General features: G+C 39.5%; 1 protein-coding gene and 1 long non-coding RNA gene across 2 annotated transcripts in view; one reads left to right on the top strand and one right to left on the bottom strand.

Annotated features, from left to right (window-relative positions):
* CUL1 (cullin 1) overlaps nucleotides 1-23919 on the bottom strand; it is a 51892-nt gene extending 27973 nt beyond the window's left edge. The window contains exons 1-2 of the mRNA XM_041425200.1: nucleotides 23814-23919; nucleotides 9026-9318 (exon numbers count right to left, since the gene is read on the bottom strand). Of these exons, the coding sequence (XP_041281134.1) occupies nucleotides 9026-9165 (140 nt within the window). The 5' untranslated portion in view covers nucleotides 9166-9318; nucleotides 23814-23919. The remainder of the gene's footprint in view (nucleotides 1-9025; nucleotides 9319-23813) is intronic.
* Nucleotides 23920-23957: 38 nt separating this feature from the next.
* LOC121346993 lies at nucleotides 23958-25112 on the top strand. The gene is made up of 2 exons (XR_005954149.1): nucleotides 23958-24601; nucleotides 24836-25112. It is a non-coding gene; the product is annotated as an uncharacterized LOC121346993 (long non-coding RNA).
* Nucleotides 25113-27431: the final 2319 nt, after the last annotated feature.

Below are 27431 nucleotides of genomic sequence, written 5' to 3'. Positions count from 1 at the left end.
AGCTTGTTTCTTAGAAAGTCATTGCATTCTATGCAAAGAAGTAACACTTTTTGCCCAGGATTAACCCTTTTTGAAAATACACAGCGTACATTTATTTCTTATCTGTTACCTCACCCAATGCCAAGTAGGTAAATTTCCCACAATGTCAACCAACAACATAAAGACTTCATTTGTACTGAATTGAAGCAATTGAACTTTTACTCAGCCTCTTATATCTATCAGACACTAATTTCCTGGACATTAATGACTTCTTCCACCTCCTAGTTATTTGTTTGTTCAAATTCCCTGGCACTGTTGCTACTTTTACTATCTACAGTTTGATTTCAGAATTCTCTGTTCAAGTGAAGAACAAGACACAGCATAACCATTTTCCTCTAGATATGCAACTTACTTTCTTGCCACAAACAAGAAAAGCAGATTTACCCAACAGGTTAATTCTAGAACAGCTAATATATAAATTTCTCTAAACTGTTTATGGAAAACCCCTCCATCATGATACTAGGAAATCAGGGCTGATTCATAAATATCCCCTTGACAGTCTTGCCTCCTTCTTCCCCTCTCTTATCCCAAGTGGCTTTGAGCAAGCCTGAAAATAGAAGACTGTCCAGATGAAGGGTAATTCTTGCAGTTTTGAGAGTATTGCCTGACAAAAACATTCTATTAATCTCTACAAACAATCACAACCACCTTCAGAAAAATAAAAGGCCAAGATTAGAAGATGTAAGCCTTTTTCTTACCCCATACATTTTACTATTCAATGTAAACACAGAGACTGAGACCTTTTGTCCATGCCTGACAGTAATCACCTCAGAGCTGCAATGAAAGTAATTCCAGTAATGCTCATCTTTACCTTTTATTCTGCCTTGAGATTTGCTAGCCAAAGGGTCCAAGACAGCACTTTTGAAGTGCTCTAGTTTCATTGTTCCATACAAAGTCAAACTGAAGTTAGTTTGCAAGTGTAACTCTTTGACATACTCTACAGAAAGCATGCTCTCTCACACTTTGTTTACAATCTGTCCCCCCATCTGCTAGAGCCAGCAACTGACAGAAAGACTGACATATTCAAAACAAAATCAGATTTTTGTTGCTTACAACAAAGTGTATGACAGTCCATCTGAGAATCACAAGGGGAACGCTATGAAAAGAATTCCTAGTTACAGAAAGTAATATAAATCCCTCAGTGCATGGTATGCTGGAAGCTATATACACACGCAAACAGCTACCAGGAAACATTTTTGGGGTGTTTGCACAATTCTGTATAGCAATACAGAATCTGCATAACATAACAAGCAGAAAAGTGAATTCATCACTAGAAAAGTTTGAACCAGAGTGAAGTAGTGCTGATCCCCAAGCTTCGGGCTGCTGAACTTCAGATTTGGCCCAGGAGACAAACCCCCCTCAAGAGGAAGAGCTCAAGATCAATTTCCTCTAACCTCTACACCTTCCCTACAGGGAAGGAGAAATTTAATTTACTTGTCTAAAATAAATTTGAGGTAGAAAACTGCAAGGAAGTTTATAAAATAATTCAAGATGAAAAATCCTTTTTGGAAATTTGTTCTCCTCAAAAAGTCTTCAAACAAAAAAATAGCCAAAGACTAATTTTACCACCTCTGTCACCAATATAACTTACACTACTTTTGACAGCCTTGGCTCACTTTCTAAAGATAGGCAGCAGAAAAAAAAAAAAAAAATCCCGTGCTGCCACACCCCAATGGATTTATGGCCTTGTACAAGATCACTTCCACTGGAGGAAATGGTCCTAACACACAATCCCACTGGAGAGCTTACTTGGCACCTGGTTTCGTGTAGCATGGCAGTCAGTTATGAGGACTGGGGAGGTAACCAACACTACAACCAGGGCCCCTGGCCCCAGACCCTTTGGTGAGCAGATCTGAACTTCTGTGCCCTCACTGGGGAAGTGAAACAGGCTCTTTCAGCAGCACTGCATGTATTTTTTGAGCAAGTATGCCAACAAAACACAAGCTTGAGCATGCCATGGTGAACTCTAATCTACCATCTGCCCTCGAAAAGTACCAAAGTACTCCATACAGGTTTTTTCCTCTGGAAGCAACTGCAAACCAAAATTATATTAGAAAAACTACCAGTTGTGTAATTCAACACACAAGAAAGCATTCAGACTCTATTATGAGAAGTATAGATCATTCAGTTCTGCATAACTCTTCAAAGTTTTTAAAAGAAAACAGTTCTGCTGAGGTAATAACTGGTTCACCTTTCACCGGCACAGCCAGGTCTCCAGAGTTCTTTTATTTTGCTATGAAAAATTAACATAACTGGAAGAAGTCTGTGTGAGGAACAGGTATGTAAAATTAAAGGAACTGAAAAGGAAGCAGAATTAACAGAACACAGCAGAAAACTACAGCACAGAGATGCCCACAATAACTCAAGCCAAACAACTGTCCAATCACAATTTCTCTTTCATTACTTCTAGTCTCTTTATTATAAAGATCAGTTTTAGGCATAAATTTGCTGTTTCACAGACCTTAAACAGTAATTAACTTCAGGCTCAGTAGATGGCCTGTAGGACTAAATTGAGACTAATTCCACTTTTGTCACAAATCTGTATTTTCCTCGATTACACCAAAGGCATGCAAGAACATCATATAGAGAATTACTGCAAACACTGAGAGGAAAATTGCTAGGGAAGGTTACAGAAGCTTTGTATTACTGTAGAATCACTTCTAATACAAACAACACAGCTTATTATATTTGCTAAAGAACATATTTACATATTTTCTTCAAAATTAAAGCCATTCAAGTCATGCTGAAATCCAGAAGATTAGTTTGGATTACCCCAGACATAAGAGAAGATGTTAAGAGAAATGGACATGCCTACATGACTTTAATGTTTTGTGAGTCAAACGGATGAAGGAATTTTGCATGAGTTTTTGAAATTATAAGGTTGTAAAAACCCAATTGCTTTTCAGAACAAGTTCTTTGAACACTCACTTTAGCTTTGTGAGGAGCAGCAGTAAAACAAACACCCCAGAAACCTTCATTCTTTTCAGGGAGGTATCAGCAAGAGGTTTTATCTATGTTCTGCTCACCATCCAGTAAGGGTTAACCCCACAAAGCAATTCAGAGAAAGCAAACAAACAAAATTAAGAACCTGTACCCAAACTCACATTCACCACTTGTAATTAAGTTTCAATTGATACATTTTGATACATATAAAGTCCTTAGATTTGATACAACTGCTCAGCTAAAACACTGCTTAGACAAACCATTTTAGCCAGGGTAGGACTGAGGCAAGAGATTGAGAAAATATTACAGCATCAGCCATGCAGCTGCTATGAAAATCCAGGCATAACTCAGCTCAAACACGTTTCTACAAGTCTGAGATCAGAGACACTTTCAGCAAAAGCCATCTGAAGACTAACAGATAACTTCTTGTTTCTCTCTCCACAACAAACTCAAGTGCATCACAGAGAAGCACCGAGTTACAAGGAAAACGCAAAATTTCAAAGGTAAATACATAAACAAAGTGTACAGTCTTTATGCCAGGGAGTGTAAGAACCTCCATAACTGAGGCTGCTTTTAAATTTCTTCTTTCTTTGCATTGACAGAGGTTGGTTCTGAACAGAATATTATTGGTTACTATAAAAAGCAAGTAGAACAGCAAGCAATCATTGTGGAAGAGTGTATAAAGAAAAGAAATGATTGCACAAATATAAACATATTCTGCCTTTCTTTCAAACTGAAGATGCAATCTTTGTAAATACACACAAATGCATACAATTATATGTACCTTTCCACACAAGAAAAGGTCTATTACGTACCCTTGAAACATGTCAACAAACACATTTATTTCTGCCTTCATGTTTCACACAACACTAACTGGAACTTGAGAAGTCCTGTGAAATGGGATATTGCATATACGCAGGACTAATACTAGCAGACAGAAGAGGCTGCCTTGATGTATCCAAAGTGACCTTAAACAATTTGACTTTGAAGTGAAAGGATGGTTTAGAGTGATAGAATCTTAAGAGAAAGTGGAACAGTGTCTGAGCTGTAAATAAGAAGTGCATGCCCTAACACCTCAGTATCTTTTCTGCATAGAAAGAGCACAATAATCTGTTCAGAAAGAAAAAAACAAGAACATACCGTGCTGCCTGGTAACAACAGATTCATGTGATTAGAAAATTAAATATTTTCACAGTTTTAATATGCATCTGCTGATCTAAAATCCTACTAAAATACAGAAATTCAACAAGGAAAAAAGATTGCAATAGAAGCAACTACAAAAGATCTTGGCAGAGGATGCCAGGAAAAGGCTTCATCGTTTTGCATGGTCAACATATACTACTGGTGCTGAATCTACTCACAGGGAAAAAAAAAGTTAAATATATTTAGACTTTCTATTTTATGAATGGACAGATTATCCTGAGTCATCGCGTATTTTTGAAGTGCAAGCATACTACACTTTATTTAATGTTCAACACAGTATTTTCCTATATCACTTGCTAATATACGAGGGAAAAAAAATTCCCATTTTATAAAATTATTACAATAACCTTTTCTGATCTACAGTTACTTACATTTGATTCAACGGTTATTCAGTAGCCACTGCTTTGTTAAAATAAGTGAACAAAACTGAATTACAATAATCAAGGATTTTTCATAAAATAATGAAATATGACAGAACAGCATAGCCTTTACCCATCTTTGACAAACTTCAAGCAATTATTTTGAAAATATTTACTAATGATGGCTAATAATGGAATAAAGTATGAAACACATTTGTAAGATCCAACTTACTGGTATAAGACTTGAGCAAATTTTAAGTCATAATAAATTAATTCATTTTCTTCAAATTTCCACATAAGACCTATATGATAATGATACCAATCAACTACTCAAATGTATTCTAGGAACCTGTTGAAATCAACAGTGTAATTTTTATGTATATAGCATTTGAAAGACCTTGAAAGCCAACCTGAACACTAAAATTTATATCTTAGTTAAACAAACACATCATACCTTCCACAGTATTATAAACTCTTTTTATCAGTGACAACATTTTAAGATATCCTCATGCAGATATAAATCTCATTTGTTATAAATGAATAGCAACTGGACTCTTTAATTTTTCTCAAATTTTCTTTAAATATTAAATTTGGACAAAAAGATTAATCTGTCCTGTACAGGCATAAATTAACTAGCTTGTTGAAAAGAATCCCTAAAAATGCTTCTCAGGTTATGTTTTGTAAATCAGGGCAGTGAAAGCATGAATTTATGTCAAAATTTTGGCATTTCAAAGAGTGCACAACAGAGAAGCACACCACTAATCTTTCCATTCAAGAATGATATCTGAAAATAATTGATGTGTGCTTCTAAAGAAAAAGTATTTTAGCAAAGTTACTCTGCTCTTTGTCTAAGTCACTGTGAAAAATTATGCTACTTTGATACAGTGCAGCAAAGTTTTCGATTGGGGATAAAAGCATCATATAGTTAACCCAGGACATTTGACATTTTAGTACTTGGCCTGAGAATCTTCTTAAGATACATAAAACAAGAAAAGTAATAAATCCCTTTCATTCTCTCCATTGGGTTTCAATAGAAATGTCCAGCAAACCCCACTTCATCCTCTCATACCATGAGGTTTGAGGAAAATAAATTGCAGGCTCACCAAACAATTTGTTTGAAAAATGGACATAATTTTTCTGCCAAAAGAGAAGAAAATAACACAAGATGTATGAATATTTTATCACTGCCAAATGGAGTTAAGAAGAGGTGGCTATAAAGACAAGTGGCCTACAGCAATATAAGTAAGTTGAGTAAGAATAATTCTAGTAAACCAAGTAATAAGTTTTCAACCAACAATTCAAGACAGAAACTAAAAACTTGCTATAAAAAAGTACAGTTCTCTCTTGGATAGACTAATTGAAGTTTCCTCCAAACAGACTAAATGCCACCAGGAGATGTTCTGTATACATATACCCCTAAACACTGACTTTTACAAGCGAGTCCTGTGGATCACAGCCTCCAAACTAATAATCACTAAATGGAAAACAGGGTGAACAGGCCCTTCCCTCACAATATTAGTAGTGCTGCTAGGTCTGTTCCTAGAAATCTAGTTAATTTTATTGGCTTTTTCTCTTTTTGGAATAAAGTCAATGTTTGGCATGTAATTCTGAGCTAGCTGGTAATACTGGTTGTCAGGTGATGTTAATTACTGTTATAGGAACAACTAGGCTCTTCAATAGTAGAAATTACATAATATCTGGGTAAGGAACAGAAAAACATCTAAATTTCATTTTCAAGAATCTCACATGTGGGGGACAAAAACAAAACACCAAAACAACAAACCGCATAAGAAGGAAATACGAGATCATCTGATCTCACAAAAAAAGGTACCTTGCAGTTAAAAGCACAAATAAATCCAAATTACAAGAAGTATGGATGAGGAACTTGGTAATCACCATTCAGAAACAGAATTTTTCATTCACCTCTTCAATAATCTCAGATATAGAAAACTCCGGGAATAATCATCTTGTTTCTGCTCCCACTGAAATGAAGGGGAAAAAGCCCACCTTAAGCACAGGCTCCAGCCTGTACTCAAGAGACTGAATTTACTGTTTCACAAAGAGGACCTCTGAACAAAGAAAACAAGTGCAGGTGTGACAGAGGTCTGAACTGCTCGAATTGCATAACTATTCCAATTCTTTTCCAGAGGGACTTGACCAAGACACAACAAAATCTTCTACATTTCCAATCAATTTTGATTGAAAAATCAATACCAGATATATGACTGAAGGTAAGTCTGCTTATATGCACGGTTCCCCTCATAAATTAGAGGGATGAAATGAAATCCACTTCAGGAGCAATACCCCGGCAAGAAGAAAAAAAAAGGGGGTGGATGGGGAAAGAGAGAAAGAGGACAAAAGAGGATGAGGAAAGGCTAAACTGTCAATTGTCAAGACATTCTTGTAAGTACAGCTGATCTTCAGACCAACTGAAACTCATCTGCAGCTGTCCTGCTTTCCAAACTAAGCTGGTTGATAAGCAAAGCTTCCTGAAATAAAAGTCTACCAGACTACAAGACTTGCTGTACACAAGGACTGGGCAAATGTGTCACAGTTACTGCTTTGAAAGGGGTGTAATCTTTTAAGCACAACTTCTGAACACAGGTACTTGGTATAGGACGCAAAATGCATTGCTATCTGCATAGGAGACTAAATACTCAGCCTAATCAGTATCAAATATTCTGAGTTATCAAACTATTATATTAAAGTCCAAAAACTTGGATAAAAAGTCCAAGCTGACCACCAAAATTACCTAAATTAACTCACTTAAGAAATTAACAAAAACAATCCTTATTTTTGTACCAACAACTCCTCAAAGCAGAAACAAGGAGGAAATAAGTAAGTAATAGACAGCATATCCCTTTTACAGCTTCATTCTGAGCATTTTTGAGAACATCAGGAGAGGGAAAAAGCCAGTGTTTAACCATTACCACTATAATCATTACTTAGTCTTCAGCTGTCCCGCTTAATGGACCTCATGAACAAGACTATATTACAGGCACTCAGAAGAAAAAACTCTCAGAGCTTCTGCTGCATGTCAAATTTCTATCAGACATTCAACTACTACAGACTTGTTTCACTGAGTCAAAACCAACGTTGAACCTAGTGCTGGAAGAAAACACTAATTTTAAATCCTAGGAAAAGGACTGACCCTAAACAAATGTTATTCCATCTTCCCGTTGCTATTAAAGAACTATCCTAGAAACACTCAGCAGGCTGCTCAGGACTTCTCCCACCACAGCCTGGAGCACAGATTCTGCAGGCACAGATAGAAGAGATTACACATTGATGCTAAGATTATATGTACAGTGAAACTTTACAGAGAAACTTCTATCTCCTTAGAAAGTCCAGGGAACCACAGAATTGACTGGTTTATAGCCTTGAAGCTCTGTCCTTTCAAAAAAATTAATACATACTAAAATTTTATATGCTGCAATTCCAAATCAGTGCCAGCAACAGCTATAGACATTAGTTCAGAATAATAACTTCATTAAAAAACCCAACTCTAAATACTGATAGAGAAAAGCAGCAGAACTAGTTAATGATACAAAATGTATTTAGTTATCATTTCTATCATATGTACAGCAAAGTGTGTAGACCACCACCTTTTTAAGCAGTGCTGACTTTACTGAGTAATACAAGGTTACAAGACTCAAGGCAGAACAAAAGATGAAAAACAAAGGTCATTGAATCCATCTACATGGCACCTTATAGGTGAAATAAAAAAGAATTTCCTTTCTAAATGAAGTCCTAAAGTCAAACACTGAAGTCATAATACAAGAGACACAATTCTCCTACAGATTAGTTTAAAAAAATCCTTATACACTACCTGATAGAAACAAGTTTCCTATAATCTCCCAAACAGTACCTCAGCGCATTTGAACAAGGAGGCTAACCCCTTTCCAGCATCTTATAACAACATCCAGAATGTATTTTCCAGAGATGCTGGAAAATAACTCTCCAATGCAAGCTAGGAATTAAAGCAAAATCCACTGGAGATATTCTCACTCCAGCTGGAAAATTACACAATCAAGTCAAGAGTAAAGTATTACATAAAGAATGACAATTGAAAAATTTCCAGGTAACTGGACATGATTATCAGTAAGACCTGAAGCATAATACCAGAGACTAACAGAAAAAAAGAGCAGGAATTTCTGTTTTCTTCGTGTGCATTGTGGACTCAAAATTCAACCTAGTATAAAATCTCTTTAAACATGTGCTCTATTAAAGATAACAGTAATCAAACCTGAAATACAGAGGTAGCCTTAATAATTATGGAAGCCAGTTTTCCAGACAACAGAATGTTCCTGCTATTTGCCAGCAATATTAAATAGTAAAGGCCAATTTTCAAAACAAAACCATGCATTCTTAAAAGTCATTAAGTGAAATAGTTATGGAGCCAATTTTCTGTCTAAAAAAGTAAAAAGCTATCTCTAGTCTACCAGCAGTGAGGGCAGTAGCTATCATAGGCACTAGGATACGTGTAGAGTTCCATGTATCTGGATTTTGCCATACTTTGTCTGGTGTACACCTGTTGAATTCCAGCTCTTAGGTCATCCCATATCTGGTCAAGACCAATCTGTTTAAGTCCATGCGGGTTCTGACTCCTATTTGATGACATTTTGTATTTCCTGTAAAGTCTTCCAGTGCAGCAGCCTGAGCTCTTGTTATTCCTCCATCAGAATCACAAGTCAAGTAACATTCTAAACTCAGCTGCAGCAACTCAGCACGATATTCTTTACACACGAAAAGTGATGTTTCCCAGGAGGATAACCTGCAACAGGAAAAGAAAACATACATGTTATATGACAGTCTAAATTCATCCACACTAACGATAAAAAATTATTATTTCATTGAAATATTGTCGTTTACACAGATGAGAAACCCATCTTAAGATGTGAAATACCAAATCCAAGGAACATAATTAAGCAATTCACCACAAAATGAGACAGTACCCAGAGCTATCCAAAGGCTGTAGGTACTTACATCAGTGCAGGTGACAACAAAACTCTAACGCTAACAACAAAATATAACAGTAAAAAGCTTTCCAAACAGCAGACACTATTTACCAGCAAGTGTAAATAGTTCCTTCTCATTCAACAGTAAAACTCCAAAACTTCTGATCAGCTCTGGGTTCTGTGGTAGCTCATTATTTAATAAACATCCTTATGGGTGTCAAAGATTTACCAGAACATATTACAAATAACTTTTTTCTTCAGTTATCAATAACTCTTCCAAACTTGTACTATTACAGGCAACCTGAAAGGCCAAGGCATTTTGGTAGCAGAGAATTTTTCTATCTGGCAAGCATATGCTTACATTAATTTCTTTGCTATGAAGAAGAACACCACTTTCTTCAATGACATTTTACCAGCAAGAGAATATACAGTCAATAATGGGAAGAAAGAACTACTAATAGGAGTACACAGAATAAATATCAAATTAATTGTGAGTGAAGCAATCAGAAAGTAAGAAAATGCACTACTCCCATGAGTTTTAAGCGTACAAAGTTGGGACATAGTGAAAGCATGGCTACCAATTCAGCCTTGTGATACTATGGTGAAGGAACACATTCACCTGAAAGGTCCACTGAAAACATAAAGCAGAGACGATCCATTTTTACACAAGTCCATAAAAATATGTTTGCAATTTTAACATGTCTTATCCTCCAAAGCAACAAAATTAAGAATATATCAGAAAACGACAATGTAAAAAATTAGCCCACAAATAAGAGAGCTGTACTAAGTCAGGACCAACTTAATCTTACTGGAGTCTTTCCATTCATTTAGGGAGCTCATAAGAAAGATGAAAAACTTTTACTAGTAACTGTAGTTACTGGAAAAGGGTCAATGGTTTTAAATTAACAGAGGGTAGGTTCAGAGTGGATATAAGGAGGGAATTCTTTACTGTGAGGGCAGTGGTGAGACACTGGAACAGGCTGCCCAGAAAAGTTGCGGATGCCTGATGCTGGCAGTGTTTAAGGCCATGCTGAAAGGAGCTTTGAGCAACCTGATCTAATGGAAAATGTCCCTGTCCAAGACTAGACTAGATGATCCCTTCCAGCCCAAACCACTCTGTCATTCTACACCCTAGAGCTCACTGACTGGAATACCCAAACCACAGTGAAACTTTATGGCTTTCTATTTTTCTACAGACAATACAGCTTTATGATAAATCTGTCATCCATCCAAGGCTCATATGAACCCTTCTGTAATTTCAAGAATAGTACAGGCTGAGACCAAATAAATCCTGTTATTTGTTCTCGATCTCTGAGCGGCAGAAAATAAAACATATTCTTTCAGGACCTACAGTTAAGTCATAGGTACTTAGTCACAGCCACTTCTAGGCTATTCCATGTTCCACTCCAGGTTTCACAGAGTTCTGCAAATTAAGTATTCTGTTATACCCTCCCCAACTGCCACTCAGTTATCTGAAGTTCTCTTCTGCCTTTTCTCCTGGACCCTAAAAAGACCAGCTGAGATAGAAACATTTTTTCATTCTTTTCGGTCAATAACTATCTTACTAAAGTAACACAGAAATTATCACTCCTTACAGTCCTTTGCTTTCCCATCACCCATTCACATTTAAATCTCCAGCTCTAAGTAAAAACACCAAGAAGTAATTTCATTATGTGAGTCTCAGCAACAAGTACTGTCTCAATACAGTCTGACATACAACTGATTACGTAGCTGATTTTCTTTTTTACAGGTGAAACAATTACTCAGAGGATTAAGTGGAAAAGCAAGAATTCAATCAATGCACATCTCAGAAAACACACACCTAAAATTCAACCCTGCCATTTCTGTTTCTCTAATTACAGCAAGCTAGTTATTAAAGACACGTGACAATCATGCATCACAGTGCTGAAGTGCAATCTAGATCACACCTTGCTTGTATTTAACTTCTTTAATTTCTGGAAACTGAACCTGCTGCAGTACCACTGATGATGGACTTTCAGGACTGAGCAACAGAAGCCAGGAAGAACAAAGGTCCAAGAGTGGTCATTCACCTCCACTGCGGGAAATGCTCTGTACATGCTACACACCCACAGTTGTGGACTGTGATCCTAAGTAGTATCGCAAGAAAAGCAAGAAAATTAATCCCATGTCTACAATCCAGGAGAGCAGAAACCCTTTCATTTCTTATATGTGGTACTAAAGAAGACATGGTTCTGAATCTAGAACACCATGACAACTGCCGTATGCATATGAAATAACTGACTGTCACTTGCTTATTAATCTGCCAATAGCAAGCAGCCTGGGGTTAGAGTGTATTTGTGTAAAACACGTTTTGATGTACCTAACATAAAATACTTAATTGCTCTATAAGAGCTACTAACAAAAGGCCAACCCCTTGCTAGCTAGCAGAAAGCATAACCAGCAGATGTTGAGTTTCCCCCTCTATGATGATGGAAATATTTAACTCTCCTTTCTAATTAAACATCTCCTAGTTTTTATGTACCCTGGTGCATCTATGAATACTACCTATTCCCAGAAACTTTTCAACTCAAGGTGTTCCTCATTCACCCATCCTTTCCTTCAAATAAACCTCTGTATTTAAGTCAGGATGTAGCTATTAAAAACACTATGAAAAAGAACTTAATTTTGGGGTTTTTTTTCACATGCAGTCTACTATATAAAAATATTATTTATAAGTCATAATTCCATCGCAATTGACACTATCTCAATATCCTTTGATTGGCATTCAATTTGAATTTTGCAATTAAACACATGAATATAGAATGACAGTACCATCTTGCTAACTTCCTAGACTCAAACAATTTACTTCTTCCACTTAATTACTACTTAATTATTAATCAGAAAATAGAGCAATAGATTAATAATTCTGTAAGCCACTATCAAATTCTTCCAGATTTATTCATGTCCAGAAAAACAGAAAGGTAATTATTAGTATATTACTTTAACAAGAATAAAATTTCAATATGTAGGAATACTTTACTACAAAATCATACTTATGAGAAGAACTATTAGTACTTAGTTGTTAAACTATAGTATTAAATTTATAGAAAGAGCAGGGGTAACACAAGGCTTTCTTACTTGGCACAGTTGTTATTATACACAAACATATGATATTCGGCTTCATGTGAAAAGGGCTATTATTCTGATTCAAACACAAAAAACCCTTTCCTCTGCAAACAATTCTCAAAGGTCAAATCAAGTCTGCAGCAGTTACACTGCATCTCTTCACCCAACATCCCAACCGCTAAAAAGAGGGAGAAAAGTTCCTAAGCCAGATTTCTCAGCGCCCAGACTGTGTGCAACTGTCTGAATTAAAACCTCACCATTAAGTAATGAGCTTTAAACCAGTGAGCTCTCTCCCTTGCAAAGTGCTCTTGGCAGGACTATGCACAGGCTGGTCTTGAACTGACCATCACTGTGCTTTCTTGCCCAAACAGATCAGACTTGCTGCTGATCTGCTTCAAGGATAAAATCAACTGCCTGAGTTGCACCATTCACTCTGCAGCTTTGGACCAGAGAACCCAAACTTCATTACAGCTTCAGGAGCAGTGGTATTTGCATGAGAAGTATCACCCTTGCAGTTTCCAGACAATATATGCACAATTTGATGCAGCAGGATGATAGTGTTCAATGCCAGCCAATTTTTCAACCCTGCACTCAAGTACTGCAATTAAAACAGTCCAAACAAAAGGAAGTAACACTTCTGCCAAAACTTTAAAACAGCCTTGAAAGACTTAAAAGAAATGTTACTCCCTCTTTTTCATTACTTGGGGACACACATCATGATAGATAAACATCATATGCAAAGAAACACACTGCATTAGAAAATACTGGGCTTGTTTTTGTTGATAATCTAATAATAAAGAGTATTTTTTAGATATCCCACCTCTTTGGAAAATTATGTGCATGCAGGAGGAGGTGGTCAGGAAAATGCGAAAGTTAACCCAGCTTTTATCTAAAAAACATAACAGGCCCCCACCAGATTTTCAGCATCCCAAGCCATCTGCTAGAGCAAATACCTAATTTTTACATCCTAACACAATACAACTTTCAGCTTCACAGCTCCAAGGCCTGTGCATCACCTGTTGCTCTCCCCCAACCCCTTATTTCTAAATTACATACTTAAGATAGTTTACTTCAGTAATTACAGACAGAATTTGAACTTGTCAGCTTCTTGCACAGTAAGAACTCAAAAGGTTCAGAGCAAGGTTTCCCAGCTGACACAAGAGCCCAGATAGCACTGTTTTAAAGATGCAATAAAGAGGCACAACCTCTAGACTTATTTTATCTCTTGTCTAATTTCAAATGTGAGGAAAGCATTCTTGTCATGTCGAATAGCATGAGTTTAAGTGACTGGATTTAATCATATGAAACCCAAACCCATCTGGGAAGAGAAGCAAGTTTCACTAACAAGTTATGGTGGAACAAACGTCACTAAAAATAAGTTCAAAAACCTTCAGCATTATGAAGCTTCCAAAGTATCTTGACTTCAGCTGATGTGTTAGCATTATGAGCTCTGTACACTGTAACATTGCTTAGCTGAGCCATGGTCCTGCATGCAACATTATATAGCACTCATATTTCTGTCCAGAATTATTTTAGGCCACTAAATATAAAGGCTATGAGCTAGGTAGACAATTTATACACTTCACATGACACAATTCTTAAAGCAAGACAAGCATAATGTCCTTAGCACTTCACATGCTACAAATGTGTAATTAATAAACATCTGGAGAATCTGCCTATAGTAGACATTTTCACTGTGCCCCAGCAAAATTGACATAACTATTGTATAAAAATGGCTATTCTAGAAATCGATACCAGAAGAGAAATACTAGAATATTTTCTCCCTTTTCAATAAAGATATTTAAGAGAAAAATGACAAAAATTACAATGTTCAGTTTCTCTGTATTATTATAAAACACTGAGCTACATGTAGTGTGAAAAGCTTTAGCTCATCTCATTTTCAAGGGAGTTAAATTCAGTTCATTGAGAAAAGGCAGAGATGTATGCATGCAAAAGTTGTCTTTGTGTGGTAAAAAATTCTGTGCAGCATTTAAAAAAAAGGCAGCAGCAAGCATGCGTAATTTGGCAGTAATTTAAGACCAAGTTGTGTAAATTTGGTGTAAATTTTGGGTGGTTAATACTGTACCTCCCTAACTATGACTTCATTTTGGGCTCCAATGTTCTCCCCACGCCCCCTCCTCTGTGTTTTACAGCTCTGATCAATGATATCTAAAGCACTGTAATTAATACACTCCTACATTACTTCATGTGCCAACCATACAGTTGCCAGCTGAACAAATAAAACAAAGCCTGGACATGTTCTTCACAGCTAGAAAGACTCTAAAATTCAATTTTACATTCAAATTTAAACACAATATATGTAAGTAACTTGGAATTGCAGTTTTCACACCTTTCTTATTTACTTAAATTATCCATTATTGTCTTCACTAAAAGCCTTTTTAACTCATGTGGTTTATCTGTATGCCTGAATACAAGTATTTTTCTAAAATATCAGTAACTATTAATCAGAATAAACCCAAGAAACTTGGAGTGTGCCACTTTTTCTCTTTGCCTATTCTTTTACCAGCTCTTTAACATTCCTTATTTCTTCCTTACAGCTTTACCTTTGTCTTCCTTGAACAAACAATTCCAGCAGCTTTTGACAGGTATCTCCCTACAATAATGCCACAGCTAATACAAAAAACCCCAAACCATACTCCAACGTATACATGCTGCTTCATGAACAAAGGCCAGATCTAGACTCAACAAGGTTTGCTGTTGTATTCTACACAAGCAAACTCTCCCTTTTGCAACTCCAGCCAAAGTAAACTCCGGTCAATATTTAGAATCCCACAAACAAGAAGTTTTATGGTTGTTTTACTGCATCAACATCAATCTGGAAAACAGTGCAAGGGACTACATCCTTAAGTACTATATAGGTAAAACATTTCAAGTTTTGCTTGGCCATCTTCAGAGTTCACCTTGCTATTGATGAAATAATCCTTATGTAGAAAGTTTGTAGATTGCTCCTAAACTGAAATGTCCTTTCTAACCCAAAGTCTTCCATATTCCTGTGTCAAAAAACAGGACACAGACATTACAGTATTTTTTAACTGAGCCTGCAGTTAATGTGCTTCATAGCTTCTTCAAACACTCAGCTTTTACACCTTGGAAAAAGGAATGCTGCAGATCAGGAACAGAACAAAAAGAATCAAGTCAAGATATGGGCGCACTGAAGAGAAGGGAAAAAGTTTTACAGAAGTGTAGTAGGTTTGTGTGGCAGGTTTTGGTAGTGGCAGGGGGTGGCTACAGGGGTGACTTCTGTAAGAAGCTGGCTGTAGCTCCCCCCAAGTCCAAGAAAGCCAATGCCAGCCAACTCCAGGATGGATCTACCACTGGCCAAGGCTGCGCCAACCATATATAGCAGTAACATCTCTGTGAGTACATACTAAAAAGGAAAATAAATTATTGCACAGATGTAATTGAGCTCAGAGAAAAGAGGAAGTAGAATATGTGAGAGAAACTCTGCAGACACCAAGTTCAGTGGAGGACAAGGCACCAGAGTGGAGATTCCCCTGCAGCCTGTGAAGACCATGGTGAAACAACCATGCCTCTGCAGCCCACAGAGCACCATAGGGATGCAGATTCCCACTCGCAGCCCACTGAAGTCCACAGGGGTGCAAATTTCTACCTGCAGCTCATGGAGGAGACCCATATCAGAACAGGTGGATGCCTGAAAGGAGGCTGTGAGCCCATGGGAATCCCATGCTGGAGCAGGCTCCTGGGGGGCCCTGCAGACCCATGGGGAGAGAAGCTTATGCTGCAGCATATGACCCTGTGGGGAACCCATGCTGGAGCAGGCTGTGCCTGAAAGACTGCACCCTGTGGAAAGAGATGCACTTCAAAGCAGTTCATGAAGAGCTGTAGCCCATGGGAAGGACTGATGCAAGCTAAGTTTATGGAGAACTGTCCCTCATGGGAAGATCCATGTCAGAGCAGGGGAAGGACTCGTCTCCCTGAGCAGTGGTAGAAACAACCTGTGGTGAACTCACGATACCTCAGTCCCTGTCTCCCTGCGCTGCTGGTGGGGAGCAGGTAGAAGGAGAGAGAGGTTGGGGGAAGGTGTTTTAAAAATTTGTTTTACTTTTCATTAACTTGCTCTGATTTTGATTAATAATAAATTCAATTAATTTGCCCAAGACCAGTCTGTTTTGCCCATGACAATAATGAATGAGAGATCTGTCCCTGTTCTTATCTCAACTCAAGAGCCTTTCATTGTATTTTTCCTCCTTTGTCTACTTGAGGGGACTGATGGAGGGGCTTCAGTGGATACCTGGCAAGCAACCAGGGTCAAACCACCACAATAAGATAAAGAGTCTCAAGTATTCCCACCTTCTCTCTGGCTTAAACCATATATATGACACAACCTGCATAAACCCAACAAAAACCAAAACAAACAAGAAAGGAAAAGACTAAACAAAGCCCAATGAAACCCAAAGAAACATAAATAATGAAGGATAATACACATGAAGATGCACTTCTTGAATCAGTCAGGAAGATGCAGAAAAGGAAAATGAGGGAGGGCAAGCCATGAAAATTGCTAGATACCCAACATTCCAAGCAGAAGACAGAGTAATATGCCTTGTTTCCTTGGAAAGGGGCAAAAAAACACCCAAAAAACCATACCAAAAACCCCCCAACCAAACACCATCCCAAAAAACCCCACAAAAACAAAACAACAGCAGCAGGGAGTTAAATCAAATCCAATTAAGAAAGAAAAAACACAGAAGGGCTAGAAACTCTGTAATATCTTGGGCCAGTTTAGAGACCTTAATGATCCTGCAAGCACAATTCTTACTCATAACTGTTTTCCCAAAAGACCTTACCAGACATCAAAACTTCAACTAAATCCAACTTAATAATCTAAAACATCATAATCCTACTGATCTCCACCAAGAAAACAGTTGTCTCACAGTTTGCTTCAGACACAGCATGCCTCCACCAGAACATCCAGGGCAAGTCTCTAAACCCTAACACAAATCGCCCAACATTATAGCAGGACTCAATGCACCACAGCACGCACTTTCACACTGCCCTGTTAAAGACACAAACAGGAATTTTCACCTGCAATAATATTTCCACACAGAGTTTTTCCATGCTCTTGGAAGGCAGCAATTCTTACCAATAACTTTAAAAAAAAACATTCACATGTCGCTAAAAGCAAAAACCAATTCTGGCTGGAATCTCTTCCCAAGAGCTTGTTAACTTTACAACTTCTTCCCGCTTGTTATTTGTGCAAGAGCTCAATTGATCAAGGCAATCCAGTTTGCCACTTCAATTTATAAATAAAGATGACGGTCACACCAATTAATCTTGCAAACAGTCTGATATTTTCAGACATTTGAATGTACTACAAGAGCACAGCTTAAATACTGAAGAGTTTCCTCCCATAATCACCTTCATATTAATGTTTCATTCTGAAGTGACAAATAATGGATAAATCAAGAACTGTTGCAGTTACTTACATTCATTTCCTGCATGTGACAAAATCACGACCTGTGAAAGCTGCTCCCTCTTTATTTTCTATTTTCCTTTTAAATCGTGCCTCCATTATGTGCATGGATATATGTGCTAGTGATCTTGATTCCTACTGTGGTGTAATGCTGCAAACACTGCTGGCAATGAACAGTACACCTCTCATATATTTCATTCCAGATGCCTAAATACAGTCATGCCAAAAAAGAATGAGAACTGTCTCATTAAAATCTAGAAGGCGATTTGTATGTAATTCTTCTGGTTGAACTATAAAGTCTGAGTTCTAGCAGCCTTAACTTACAGCAAAGAATTTACACCTCACAAAAAGTTAGTTCTCCTTAAATTTAGTATCATTTTCAGCAAATTATTAATCAGTTTTGATCTCTAATGACTGCAACAGGCACCCTTGTTATAGAAGTGAAACAATTTAACTTAATTTTGTAAAAGTTAAAATTGCCACACATCCCTAACACCCACATTTAAATCCTCCTTCTTTATGATTAAGCTTGCACCATTAAGTTTTAAAGCTAAGGCTGCATTAGAATCTTACAAAATCAATTTAACTACTTAAGGATATAAACTTTGATTTTATACAATTCCTATTATTGACAGCATCCTAGCACAGGCACACTTTCAGAAATAACAAAGCTTCTTCAATGTTATCCTGAAAAAAAAGAGAGTAAGAGAACAGTTGGTTTTCTTAAAAAAACCCCAAACATTCTAAAAAAGCATTTTCAATTGTACAGTGTCTATCCTTTGGCTACCCAGAAGCAAGCAGAACATTTGCCCATGAAATTATTACCATGAAAAGCAAGATTAAAAGACTAACAGCTTACAAACTATGAACTATTTCCTAAAATTCTTTTTGTCCCTAATTCAGTCCTCCAAACTTTAGATAAAACTTCCAAGTGACAGTCTCCACTGCCTGTGAGACCGCAAGAGCTTGCAAATTTACATATGAAATTAAGTTTAAATTACAGAGCAAAACAGGGTGAACTAAGGTCACACCATCAGCCTTAGTTCTGAGCTCTAATCCACATTAAGATATTGTCCAACCTGAAACACAGAGGAACAAAAAGCCAAGTTACATCAAGTGCATACTAAAAATATAAGAAGTTTCTGACTTCAGTTATGGCTGAAATTGCCTTACTAATAACCTAAATTTTTGTAGCTAGCTCCCTTCTTCAAATTTAAAAACTTCACTTTTTTTTCTACCTTGTATGAATCAAATACATCTGGGTCCCAGTAGCAAAGTCTCTACCAGGCTCTAATAAAATAGGAGAAGCATGTCCATGTCTTCAAAAGATAAGTACATTATCAAAGCAGAGCGAGGAGCTCCCTGCACTGCAGAAACTTTCCATCACCATGATCCCCACCATCCTACATGTAAATCCATTTCTTCTGCACAATAACACCAAGCTTGAAACATACTGCAACATAAACTAGAGCAAATCTAATGAAATCCAAAGACAAGGAGAATTTTATATCAACTTTAGGTACTTCTAATTTAAAGAAAAACAGAAGTCAATGGTATTGAACTGATATTCAAATCTAGCACATAACTACGAAGATGTCAGAGAAAAGGTATTTTCTTAATCCTTTATTCTTAGTCCTGCTGTCAAGCAATGCCTTGTATTCACTAGACCAAACTAAAGCAGGGAACCTTTTGATTCCAAAACCAGAACATTCCAAAGGGGAAGAGAATGAGAAAATTTTTTTTACTGAGATTTTGGAAGAACATCACATTGAAGTTACACTGTTTATTCAAGAACCATAAAAGGGTTTGGGTTGAAAGGCACCTTTAAACATCACCTAGTAACCACCCCTCTGCCACAGACAAACATCTTGCACTAGATCAGGATGCTCAAAGCCCCATCCAACCTGGCCTTCAACACTGCCAGAAACAGAGCAACCACAACTTCTCTGGTTAACCTGTTCCAATGCCTCACCACCCACCAAAGTAAAGAATTCCTTCCTTGTAATCAATTTAAATCTATCCTCTTTCCATTTAAAATGTCTGTCCTTTGTCCTACCACTACAGGCCTTTGTAAAAAGTCTCTCTCCATCTTTCTCATAATCCCCCTTCTTTATACACTGAATGAAAGCCTCAATAAGGTCACCCTGGAACCTTCTCTTCTCCAGGCTGAACAACCCCAACTCTCTCAGCTATAGGAAAGCTGTTCCATCACTCTGATAACTTCTGCGGCCCTCCCTGGACCTGCTCCAATAACTGCATGTCTTTCTGGTGCTGGATGCCACAGAGCTGGATGCAGTGCTCCAGGTATGAGTCATCGGAGAACAGAACAGAGAGTGAGAATCACCTGCTTCTTTTTACAAGTTCAGGATACTAGTGGCAAAGAAAGTAGAGAAAATTTGGAGAGAAAGACACACCACTCTGGCAAAAATTTACATATGACTTTACACCCATTTCCTGAAGTACAAAATGAAATTACTACTTTCCTATTTTTACAGTAGCCTTCATTCATTTTTCTAAGGTTTACAGATAAATAAGAGGTTGAAAAACACTACATTAAATAAAGTGGAATGTAATCAATGCTTGGTTTAGCTAAAAAAGTATGTATTTGATTTTGAGTTGTATCATTTACAAGAAGAGGTAAGACAGCAACAGGAAGAGGTTCTCTCTTGTGACATCAGAGGTTCTGTGGGTAAAGAGAAAACTGACAAAGAACTACCCACTGGGATACAAATAACTTCCTAAAGCAGTGCTCTTTACAGAAGCTGGGATAACTAACGCAAGGAGTGTTTAAATCTGTGGTTACATTAAAGGTTACAAGTTACAGCACTGTATCAGGGCACATCAGCTCAGAGCAATTTTGTTACCAAGTCATTTAGTCATGTAACAGGTCTGGACTGCAGCGCTGTAGGAACATGAACAGCCAATCTGTTCTTGTTCTAGTAGTTCTTCTACTGAAAAACCTACAACCCTTACAATAAAACAGTAAGTTACTCATGTAGACAAGCTCAACATGTCTCCATAATTTTGCAATAATTGTATTTTCTTACTGAAAATTCTCCTTTATCAAGCAAGGGAAACTCAGTGGTCTCCACAACAATCAAAAAAAACCCACATTTGTTTAAGTTTGCATGCTGAATAGATTATAATTTGTAACCAGGCCTCTAAATGTTGGTTCCAACAGCCACTTTGTATATGGAGATAAGCTTGAAAAATAAAAGCAGTACTCTGAGATGTTAACACACAAGTTGTAGGATAACACTTCTTAAGCTTAGTATCTGAGAACTTTCTCTAAGGACTAAGTATTGTTTTCATAATAATACATCTAAAATCCAAGAGCTTGCACCAAGACTACAAATAAGCTAAATCAAAAAAGAGGCACCCCCAAAGCAGTACCCAAATAAGGGTGTGCATCCATTTACCTCAAATGAATTTAGGTTATTTAATAAAGCAACAAAGCAATGTGATTTTCTCATGCCAACTGTCTGAGCAACAGGCCCAAGTTTCAAGGCCAATTCAAACCATCATCCAAAGGAGCAAGGTGGAAGAAGAATCATTTTGCTAAACCACCACCACTATTTTGTCAGCCAAAGAGCAAAACTCACATGCCTAATTTAGGAGGCCAAACTAAGACTGTTTTCTACATGATCCCTGGACAAGCAATGGAAAGTTTCCTCCAGAGACGTTGTTAATGCAAGGCACTGAACTGGCATTCTAGAGTTAGGTGTACGAATTAATCCTGAGATTAAATGTGCTCACCACACCTCCATGGGACAAGTGTGTCCAGTGTTTAAACTGCATCTGAAACATGTGGTCATGAGCTGACTGTGAAACGTAACCAATCTTCAGAACCAAAGCAACTAAGACACACACAAAATAAGAAGCTGAACAACAAATACTGAAAACAAGAAGCCACAGAGCAGATGGAAAAGACTTCTTTCTGCTGAAGTCACCATCAGAAACACAAAGTGCCGATGCCACACAGACACGTAATCATCAACACACAACATTACAGCAGTTCATTGTGAGTAAAAACTCCATACCGTGGTACCTGTATAGTATCTTGCTACTTCCTCAAAGAGGAGGCATCCCAAATACACTCCATTTCAAGTACCAATTCACAATATGGTATCACAAACATTATTTGGCCTAACTCAGGCTATGTAGCCACCAAGTATTTCTGGCCCCCATGGACTATTCCTCCCAGTCCTGCCAAAAGGATTTCCAATAGAGAATTTTTTCTCCCCGAGTAGCATCAGGGCACATGTCTGTATTAGGGCTGAGGTACATGATTATATATGAACACACACACCAAGGGAAAAGTTGCTGAAGAAGTCAGTAAAAAATAAAAACAAAATAAGGTAAATCAAGTCATTAATTTCTACCCTTTCAGTGTTTAACTCTATGCCAGCTGAAACCAGAACACAAGTATTCAGATAACCTAAGGTAAAATTCCTTTCTCCTCAAAGGCATAGCTAGAGGATTTAAATACAAAGTGGGGGAGACAGCATATGAATCTACACAGGAAAGGAGTATGTGCAAAGAAAAGAGTATTAGGTGAGATGACGAGGAAGGTTTTAATGACAGGAAAGATCAGAAGGGCAGAAAAACATGAAGAAGGAAATGGTTACTGGGCAGAAGAAAATTGGAAGGGGAAAGGTAATAGAGAGGTAATGACAGTACTGGAATATTACTTCAAGAGGAAACAAGAAGGATGGGGAAAGGATCCTAAACAGGACACACTTAGCTTGCAGTGGCAGTGTTACTGGGAAACAAATGAGTTGGTTATTTGAAACAAAAAAAAATGCAAGACTAGTCATCTGGATAGAGACAATAAGTATACAAACAGAAAAACAAAAGGTTACAGGGGCACCTTCTCTGGTAAGGCCACAACAGTAGGTGGCAACAAGGGGAAGCCTGGCGCACACTCCTTGAGAGCAAGAGAAACCTAGAAAAATTGACCAAGATGAACTGTGGCAAAAATCCCCCAGCCACAATGGTACTGAGAGCACTAGGGAATGTCTCTAGGTACAACCAAAAAGCTCCCAGACAGACCTGAATATCACTAGGGCTATGGGTATTGCTGGGATGAACAGGGTGAAAGGAAGCAGCACAGGAAAGGACAGGGAGGGCAGAGAGCAGGTGAACTCCCCAAAACAGTGTCCGGTGAGGTTACGGACAAAAACTCACAGGGAAAAAAGAGGGCAGAGGCGTGGGAGGAGCAGGGCCTGGGATGGCTGGGGTGGACAGTCCCGGGGCCGAGGAGGACACAGCGAGGGCTGCGGGAGGACGGGCCCGAGGTCTGAGAGCCGCCGGGGCGGGACGGAAGACTGGGGCAGCCACCGAGGCGCCCTGGCCATGCGGGGGCCGCGGTCACGGGGGAAGGCCGGGGTCGGAGGGAGGGAGCAGGCAGACCCCCGGCGGCCGGGCAGATCCTGCGGGGCCGGGGCAGCCAGCGGGGCGCTCCCGCACCCCGACGGGGGCGATGCGTTCTGAGTGCGCAGCTCGCGGCCTCCCCGCTCCGGCCGGGCCCGCGACTCCGGGGCCGGATCCACGAGCGGGCCGGGCAGCCACCACCGCCGCCCCCGCGCTCCGGGGCCGGGAGCGCGCCCGGGAGAAGAAAGGCGGCCGGGCCGGACCCGACCGCCCCTGCCCCCGTTCCCCGCGGCGTGACTCAGTGCCGGGCCCCGCGCCGCCGCCTTCGCGTCCTGCCGGGCCGGGCCAGGCTGGGCCAGGCCTCGCTGCGACACAACGCCGCGGCCTCCCTGCACTCACCAGCATCGCGCGTCCCGCAGAGTCAGGGCCACGTCCGCCCGCCCCTTCCGCCTCCACCGAGCCCGGATCCGCCACCGCCTCCCCCCGGCGCGGCCCGGGGATCGCGGAGGCACCGCCCCTCGCAGCCGCCCCGCCCCGGCTCACGGCGGGCGGGGGAACCGGGGTTGCGGCTGCCCGTGCCGGCAGGGCCCGGTGGGGCTGGGCCTTGGCCTTGGCCTCGGCCTCCGGCGGAGCCTGCCCGCGGGGCAGGCTGGCCGACCGATCGCCATCTCGGCTGCCAGGCCCTGCCCTGCCCGAGGGGTCGTTGCTGCGACCCCTCCCCAAGTTAGTCCAGTGCCAGAAGAGCTGAAGGATGAGCTGAAAGACTTGGAAGTGATGGTTGATGGAAAACTCAACATGAGCCGGCAAGTGTGCGCTCTCAAGCCAAAAAGCCAATCGAACTTGGGCTGCGTCAAAAGCAGCATTGGGGCCAGCAGGGCGAGGGAGGTAATTCTGCCTCTCTGCTCTTCTCTGGTGAGACCCCAGCTGGAGTGCTGTGTACAGTTCTGGTGTCCCCAACATAAGAAGGACATGCAGCTGTTGGAGCAAGCCAAAAGGAGGCCTCGAAGCTGATAAAAGGACTGGAACACCTCTCCCATGAGCACAGGCTGATAAAGCTGCAGCTGTTCAGCCTGGAGAAGAAAATTGTGTGGAGACCTCAGCAGCCTTGCAGTGTCTGAAGAATCCTAGAGGGAAGCTGGAGAGGGGCTCTTTGTCAGAAACTGCAGTGATAAGACACAGAGTAATAGGTACAATTCAACAAAGGGAATTTTAAGTTAGATATTTGGAAGAAGTTCTTTACTGTGAGGGTGGTGAGGTGCTGGAACAAGGGAATAAGTTGTCCAGGGAGGTTGTGGATGCCCCAGTCCTGGCAGTGTTTAAGGCCAGGGAAGTATCCCTGCACATGGCAGGGGGTGTTAGGACTAGATGATCTTTAAGGTCCATTCCAAACACTTAACATTCTATGATTCCATGTGTTTCAGGATGACATGGTAAGACTTTCCTCCATCCATAGCTAAGCAGCTGCTTCTGTATTTATGAGAAGCACAGGTTTCTAAAGTGTCCTGTACACAGTGAATGACACCACACTAAGTCTGGGAGTCCGAATGGATGGTACAGCTGTGAGTTAACAGTGTGTCTTTGTCTAGCAAATGTTAAACCAAACTGTGAAGCTCCTCTGAATTATTCACATCAGGAATCATTGCCTCTAAGTGCATGAACATTGCCTTGAAAACTTTGATTGAAGTGTGGCTTTTGTAAGAGCATAGAAATATTTCTGTAATTGTCAGTTTCAGAGTAGTAAGAAGACAACTTGGAAACAACACTGCAGAGAGAAGAGGGTAGAAATTGAAAGAAAGGAAATTACATTGTTCAGCTGTGAGCTGCTTGGAAGATGTGTGATGGTATTTGATCTGACTTACTGAGGGATATTGGAGTTACATGAACCTGTTTGCAATCTGCAAACAAATTAAAGCAGAACTACCTACTGTAGATAACTTTAATGTATGATACTAAAACGTAAACCTCCTAGCAAATTTGCATCACTTATATGTGGATTGGAAGTGGGGCAGTTATATTTTCTTTCTAAGAGTACGAAACTGATGGAACAAAATCATACTAAAATTAAGAGAGGTTTCAGAAAATTAATATTTTGGAGTCAGTTCTGTCTTATTTGTTCCTGAAGACTGGAGTTATATTGCTGGAGCAGTGTTGTGAAGAAAAAAACCCAAGGTTTGTAAAAGATGTTATAAAAAGTGCTTATCTTTTATACTAGTATCGAGAGTTAAACCCATTAAATTCAGTAGCTTCCTGGGAAAGGAAAGAGAAATGGGGAAGCAATAGGAAGAAAGAGAAGATTTCTTTTCTTTGCAAAATGCTTCACTTGCATTCTGGTTCTACCAGCTGTTCACCTTTTCTGAAAATTTGCCTTCTCAAAGCTAATGGTCCTTAGTCATGTTGGTGCTGGAAAAATTACTTCCCTGTATAATAATGCCTTCCCATAGCCCAGCCTACTGAAGTGGACACAAGCAAAGTCAGTGACAAAGCTCTTCCAATGAGACAGTGCTGACTAAGGAGCACTGTCTGAGGAACTTGTTTAATGTGTAGCAGGGACACTGTCTCAGTCAGCTGGGTGGCATCACGACGCTCATATTTTGCCTATGTCGGTATACTTTGCAAATACCATTCCTGGGCATGACTAAATCTCTGGTTTGCTGACATACATGAGTTGTAGTAGAAGACAGTTTGTGTGGGTTGGCATCAGCATGGTGTGCTAAAGATTGGGACAGTGAGGGCAAACAAAATAGTCTGGGGAACAGGAACCAAATCCAAAGGAGGGTGGTCTGATAATGAAAAATAAGGACTGATTTTTCAGTCTTGGAAAGTTAGGTCTTGGTGCTGTGTTTTACAGCAACTCGCTTTGTGAGAGGTAAAGGCATCATTGTTTTAAAGCCTAAAACAAGGGGACAAGAGAGCTACAGACAGCAAGAAAGGTGAAAGAGAAATGACAGGAAGGGAGCAAACTAAGGGGAGAAGAAAGACCAGAATTGTCACCATCTTGCACTAAACTGTTTTTTTTTTTTTTTTTTTTTTTTTTAGCTTTTGTGATTAACTGCTGTACAAGCCTGAGATGTGACAGTTTGGAATATCGAAATTTGTTTATCTTTTTCCCCAGGGCTGCATTATGATTTGTGCTCACTTTATAGAGACAAGGCACAGTTCTCTGATTTTATTCATGGTAGTGGTAGCTGAGTTGACATTCTGAAAAGGTAGGCCATAAAAAAAGGTTCACTAGACAATTCGGACATGGTGTGTAACATGGCTCCTTCATACAACCATTGAAAGAATTCCAGCAGCAGGGTAAGTGATCACAGAGAAAAAAGGGAACTGAATGCCAAAATACCTATTACCAAATTACTCATAGCAGGATGGCTCATGCATTTTGAATTGTCCAATGGAATTTATATACTTTGCGTGAAAGGACAGAAGCTTCTCTTAGAGACTGAGGCAGCCAGAATTTCAAAGACAGACTTCATGAGAGAAATCCAGGTTTTTTTTTTTTACTAAAATGAATTTGCGGTGCTGCTGAGAGGGGCCTGTTTTCAAAATAACTTGCAGGTCTCACACTTGTTGCATCAGCAGTGAATCAGCATACACTAAGCAAGAAAATTATCATGACAATGTTTGCAGTCAGTTTAAGTAGGTAGCTCCCTCAGCAAAGAAGAAAAGCCTGAGTCATTCAAAGACACAAAGTTGCAGCGGCTGCTAGTTTATTACTACCGTCAGGAGTCGGGGCTGATTTGGAGGGATACTTTCCCTGCTAGTTACATGTGCAGTGGTGGTCTGAAAACAGTAATTAATTACACCACGTCTTCCATACATCCCGGAAGACAGGCTTGGTATAGGCAGGGTAGATGACAACCAGATTTGGTAAAGGTTGCATAGCTGTATTGAGCATCTCTTGCTTTTTTCTGGCAGATTTGTTTTCCTTGGTGCTTTGGTAAAGAATGTTTGGCTAAGCTCCTAAGTGATCATTCCCCATTTAAATACTTTATTCCTGATTTTGAGTTGAGCCCCGTG

The sequence above is a fragment of the Onychostruthus taczanowskii genome, unplaced genomic scaffold, assembly GCF_017590055.1.
Source record: "Onychostruthus taczanowskii isolate IOZ18803 unplaced genomic scaffold, ASM1759005v1 scaffold88, whole genome shotgun sequence".
Classification (NCBI taxonomy): Eukaryota; Metazoa; Chordata; class Aves; order Passeriformes; family Passeridae; genus Onychostruthus; species Onychostruthus taczanowskii.
This window is presented reverse-complemented; position numbering and strand designations above follow the sequence as displayed.